Below are 6,064 nucleotides of genomic sequence, written 5' to 3'. Positions count from 1 at the left end.
TTGTTAAATCACCCGCAAACCATGGTTCAGCCCCTCGCGCAAAATTCCAGTTTGCGAGCGCAAATTACTGCACGCAAAATTGGATCTTGATAAATCCAGCCCATAATGTGGAATGTTTGAGATACAAAGTGTGATGAAGGGGTGACAGACAAGGTCTGGAGATATACAGTAGATGTGTTTGTGCATATTAAGAGATTTTCCTAAATGTTATGTTGGTTGGTTAAGCATTTACATCATACGTTGCCTCCATCAGAACTTTTGTTTTATAGGTTTTGAATCAAATGTTTTGTATTTGCATTATTTAATTTTTACTTCTGTAACAGTGGAACCATTTCATTCACGGTTCTTATTTATTCACCACTGTTCAGCTTTTACTGGTGCCTAATTCTGCTGCTTAGTTCCCAGCCAGCAGAATCTCAATCCCCTCACCAGAAAAGTGTGATAAATGAATGAAAACCTTCATGTTCCTTCACACAAACCTGGGAAGCCCAGGTGGACAACATCTGGTTTGTGAGGATTATTTACAATAATTTACTGAAGTTAATTTTTTTTTAAATCTGTGGTGCAAAAAAGAAAGTAGGAGAAATCTACGATAAGAATATCAATATGTTGTGGGATGATGCCAAGTGTGTCAGTTTTCTACTATCCTAAAATAGTTAAACTCTAGAGAAAAACAGACAAATGCGTCTGTCATGTCTGGTCCCACACAACCTGAAAAACAAATACAGCTGTTACTTTTTCAATTTGTGCTACCTATTATGAATTTTGATTATAGTTTCTGTTTTTCCACCAGATGGCGCCATATATCTCCATATCAGTCTACTTCAACTTGAGGTTGTCATAAAAACAATGATGACAATGATTACAGCCATCCTTTATATTTCCTGCGGTCCACATGGGAGTTGGTGTCTGGCCATGTCTACTACTTCTATGATATTACTAGTTGTCATTTAACTTTCTAACAAAGTTAGATCCTTTATTTGCATCTTTTTGTTCTCTGTTCTATTCACTACACTACATTTTCTAAGTTGTTGATTTTCCTAGGTCAGGTCAGTTGTCAGTTGAAAGTGGTTTAGAGCAAACATATCTAAATCATGTACCTGTCAGTTTGTTTGCTCTGCAAACATCTCAACCAAATCCGTATCGGGAAATAAAATATTGGTTTTGGGCGGATCAGGTCAGGAGACCAAAATATTTACTTCAGAAAACTTGCAGTTTTCTTATATGTTGTTATTCTGCTGTATATACACTTTTATTGAAGTAAAGCATTGCCGTTTTATTCAGATTACTCTCTATAGTTCAATAACACCTAGTTTTATACTCCCATTTAAATGCTCAGTTCTGTTTGCAAGGGAGTTCCATAACGTATCCATGCAGCAGCCCCCCCAAAAAAACAGCATTAGTTTCTGGCCTGAGATCCAATTTGCAAACTAACAATGCTATAAAGGATGCACAGGTGGGTAGTAACTTGTTACATTTATTCAGTTACATTTGCTTGAGTAATTTTTTGATTAAAAAATAGTCTTTCAGGAGTAGTTTCACTACACTCTGTCTATTTTTATTTAAGTAATATCCTCATGAGGTTTTGCTGTTACTTAACAGCAGAAGGAAACACATTTTAAACTAAAATGCACCAGACAAAGGCGAACAGTTTACACAGTATTCATTGTTTAAATGTCACCTATATCAGCTGAGACCTCTATGATATGGAGGTCAAGGTAATAACAGTAAAGCGTTTACTCTGTCACTGAAGGTAGTTTACCCTCCATCATGCGTATTTTATATACTTTCAGAAATAATTTAATACATTATGACAAAAACATTATTTTAAGAAGGGTTTTTATGCCATATTTTTTTTATTCAATACTTAAAACCTAAATTAAAATAGTAAAACAGTAACTCAGTACTTAAAAAGCCCTTTTCCCCAATTAGTTTTTATCTCTTGAGTGATTTATTAGATTACTACTTCTTATTTCCACATGAATAGAAATATGTTGAAGAAGTACGACAGTACTATTACTACATTACATTTTTTTAATATATAAGATGTTTTTTATGACTTTTAGTCCCATTTAGTTATTACATTTGTTTAGTATGATAATATTGACTAGCATGTTTCTGACTTTTCATTCATTCTCCAAGAATATCAAAATCAACAATAACTCATTGGTGATGAGAAATAAACAAAAGAAAAGAAAAGAATGTTAAATATGTGTGTAGTCTGAGGGCTACTGGGCAAAGTTTAACATGTCAGAGCCAAACTTGCACCAGTGTCCAAATGTAGATCATATCTACTATTATCTCTACTATTTTGTATTATTTTATTTTAGAATTACAAATTGCAGAGAGAGTTACAATGTCGAGCTGGTCCCCTTAAAATATCATGCATGTTTCTTCGCCACTTCACACCCATACAATGTTTTGTCTTTTGTATGTTTCACTTTAATAAACAGACATCCCACTAATCTTTTAATGCAGAAAGATGTTTTTAATGCAGTGATAAAGATTTTATTGGGATGAAATATTAATAGTAATCGTAGACTTTCTAAAGACTTAAAAATAAAAAGGTATCTGTTGTTAAAAGTTAAGGGACCAAAAAAAAGGAAACAAAATAATACAACATTGTTTCAGTAAATTGTTTGTACTTTTTTGGTCCCTAAAGCCACACAGCATAAACATGAAGGGAAAACAAAGGAATGAGTGACCGATTGTCAAAAGATGCCTTAACTAATCTCTGCTGAAGATTCATTGGTCTTTCTAGACTAATAGAGGAGGATCGCACAGACTGAGGGGAGCTGCATGTCACACCGCTGGGCTTCCAGGCACCCTGAGCTCTTCTCTGCACACAGAAAGAAAAAACATACTATGTAGTTAAACTAAATCAACTGCTTAGGTGTCATTTTGTGGATGCAAATACGGTTGAACTTTGTGTTAATGCTCTACACATCATTTGTACACACCCCAAAGTGATTTTAATGTCTTTATGAGAAACTTTAAACCTAAATGAAATGTTAAAGTAGGATCTACCATTAAAAGTTATCTGCAAACAGTTCTTGTCATCGGCAGGTTCTCCACTGCAGAACTCAGCAAATTGATCCATGATAGAATAATCCCAGGACCAATCAGGATCCTACAAGAGAAAAAGAAATCTGTTTGAGTTTAAATTCACTAATAACATTTTCTTGCTTTTAAACTCTGTAATGGAGATTTTTTTACCCCTGAGGTTTTGCTGCCTCCAACCCAAACTTGTCCACCATGAAGTCCGGCTTTTTTCATCTCCTCAGAAATCTCGTCAACTTGTGTAGAATCATATACAGCAGCAAGTGAACCGTGACCTTTAGATGCACAGTTGTCCTAAAAAATAAATTTTAAAAAAGAACACTGTGTTGAAAAAGGGGATAGATATCAAACGCAAAAAAGAAAATTAGACATTATTGGCCACATTCAAACTATTAAAAAGTATTATAATTGCTGCTTAGCTTCCTCTGGCGCTTACAAGCCCTGCTCCCTGTACAGTGACTTGCAAGGATGTTTTTTATTTAGTTGACTACTAAAAGGATTTATTAATATTATGTTATTTTTATATCAGTACTAGACGCCTATCATCACTATAGGTCACTTTTACAAGCTAAATAGTTAAAACAGAAATCCATAATCTTGAAGCTCAGGTTATCCTGAGCTATCTCTACAGTTATGTTCCTATAGGCTTAGACTGCTGGAGGACATAGGGACCACTTCTCACCATTCTATCTCTACTCTCCCTTTCTGCAGTTCTAGGGCATGGGGCACTGATTGAGGCTAGACCAAACTCGCAGGCAAAAATTATTTTGGCCGCTGGCGGGTGGGGCTAGTTTACTAGGGTACAGTTCATCAGCTATATTTGAAGACCTGGCTTATTAAATGCATTACTAATTAATTTAAACTAATTTAAAATATTGTATATAAAGGACTGTGAAAACAGTTTTTAGGTGCTTAACCATGAACATGAAATAACTGAATTTACCAGCAAAGAGCTAATGGGTTTATGGAAATTATTGCACACAAAGTGTAAAGCTAACTTATTATTAAAATAAGTTTTTCTTTTAATCTATTTTAGTTCTAACAGGGAACATTTCCACTTACCCTGGCCTCAACCCAGGTCATTTTCTGTGAAACAAACAGGAGACATTGAGTGCCATGCATTGTCCATCCTTCAGGGCAATTGAAGCCAAAAGTATTTTCTTGGTCTGTGAATAAATACATGTAATAGTTCATTAGTTTTTTTAAAAACTACTGACCACTTCCATGCATCCAGCCCAAGCCATGATCTAAAAGCAAAAATAAATAAATAGATAAAAATACAAAAAAAAAAAATAAAAATAATGAGAAAACAAAATCCATCCATCCATTAATTTTCTGTCACCCTTTTGCCAAGCGGGGTCGTGAGGGGTGCTTGTGCCTAGCTCCAGCTGTCTACGGACGAGAGGCGGGGTACACCCTGGACAGGTCACCAGTCCATCGCAGGGCAACACAGAGACAAACAGGACAAAAAAAAAAAAAAAAAAACATTCACACACACACTCACACCTAAGGAAGATTTAGAGAAGCCAGTTATCTTAACAGACATGTTTATAGACTGTGGNATTCACACACACACTCACACCTAAGGAAGATTTAGAGAAGCCAGTTATCTTAACAGACATGTTTATAGACTGTGGGAGGAAGCCAGGGTATCCGGAGAGAACCCACGCATGCAAAGGGAGAACATGCAAACTCCATGCAGAAAGACCCTGAGCCCGGAACCTTCTTGCTGCAAAGCAGCATTGCAGAGCCGGCTGCTCCACTGAGCAGCCCTGAGGAAGCAAAATGTAATAAAAATAGGGATGTCATGACTAAAAACTACTGACCAGTTCCATGTTTCCAGTCCAGGCCATAATATAAAAGCAACAAAAACAAAAAAAAGATGAGAAAACAAAATGTTATTATAAATAGGGATGTAATAATACATCTTTTTTTTTTTATTTAAGATAGAGAAGTTGCAACTCTAACAACTGACTAATATCCACATTGGCCAAGGAAAATAGCAACACAAAACATACATACTTTTAATACTTATTTTGTATTGTGGAAAAATAGGAAAGGTTTGATCAAGCGTTATTATTCAAACAGAGAACAAAAGTCAAAAACACAAGGTATAATAACAACTGGCCAATTTATGATCAACATATAATTTATGTAAAATTTAGACAGAAGCATTTTGTTTATATATCAAGTAGTTAGGTATAGGCCGATATAATCCCATTTGGGTTCTTTTTGGCCTGATATCTGTTGGGATCCTCAGGCTTGCCCACCAGAGGGCGCCGAGGATCCTCCTCTGTTTTATGTTTTTCTGTTAGGACTGGGGTTACTGTTGGGATCTGGAGAGTTACCATCTGTCTCCAGCAGAGTGCGCTGTGGGTCTCCTGGGCTGGAGCCCTCCAGCACACCTGAAGCTTGTCAGCCCATCAGGAGACCTTTCCTACTTAAGCAGCGACCAGACCTGTCTTCAATGCCTCAGTGTTGACTAAGTTTGGTTAGCGAACCTGAGCCTCTGTTACCTGAAAGAATCTTAGTAGTTCTCAAGAGAGAAACCTGATTCTAACCTGCCTCTGTCTTCTTGCTCACAGGAAACATGATCGAAGTCTGAAGTTCTGGATGAGTTTTGTTTGGAAACCTGCCTGCCTGCCCAAGGAAGCCAAACCTGAAGGTCTTAGTCTGGATTCCTCCTTCAGCTCTCAGGGGAGAGCTAGGAAGTTGAACCTGAAGATCTCAGTCTGGATTCCTACCTCAGCTCTCAGGGAAGAACTAGGAACCAAACCCACGTTTGAGGCCCACTAGCCAGAAGCTAGACGCTGCTGCTGCTAACTTCAAGCCTCAGACATCAGCCTGCCACCTGCCTCTGAACCCTCCTGGTTCCCTCCTTCGTCCTACTAACTTCAAGCCTCAGACCTCAGCCAGCCGTCTGCCTCTGAACCCTCCCGGTTCCCTCCTTCGGCCTGCTCACCTCAAGCCTCAGACTTCAGTCTACTGTCTCAGAATCCGCCTT

General features: G+C 37.4%; 1 protein-coding gene across 2 annotated transcripts in view; it reads right to left on the bottom strand.

Annotated features, from left to right (window-relative positions):
• Window positions 1–2,362: 2,362 nt before the first annotated feature.
• LOC107100360 (type-2 ice-structuring protein-like) overlaps window positions 2,363–6,064 on the bottom strand; it is a 48,667-nt gene continuing 44,965 nt past the window's right edge. The window contains exons 4-7 of one of the 2 annotated variants that reach the window (XM_015398817.1): window positions 4,123–4,226; window positions 3,217–3,354; window positions 3,028–3,130; window positions 2,363–2,839 (exon numbers count right to left, since the gene is read on the bottom strand). In XM_015398817.1, the coding sequence (XP_015254303.1) occupies window positions 2,763–2,839; window positions 3,028–3,130; window positions 3,217–3,354; window positions 4,123–4,226 (422 nt within the window). In that variant the 3' untranslated portion in view covers window positions 2,363–2,762. The remainder of the gene's footprint in view (window positions 2,840–3,027; window positions 3,131–3,216; window positions 3,355–4,122; window positions 4,227–6,064) is intronic. The other variant, XM_015398818.1, reaches the window with a different exon arrangement.

This window comes from Cyprinodon variegatus, unplaced genomic scaffold, assembly GCF_000732505.1.
Source record: "Cyprinodon variegatus isolate N-32 unplaced genomic scaffold, C_variegatus-1.0 Scaffold964, whole genome shotgun sequence".
Lineage (NCBI taxonomy): Eukaryota > Metazoa > Chordata > Actinopteri > Cyprinodontiformes > Cyprinodontidae > Cyprinodon > Cyprinodon variegatus.
This window is presented reverse-complemented; position numbering and strand designations above follow the sequence as displayed.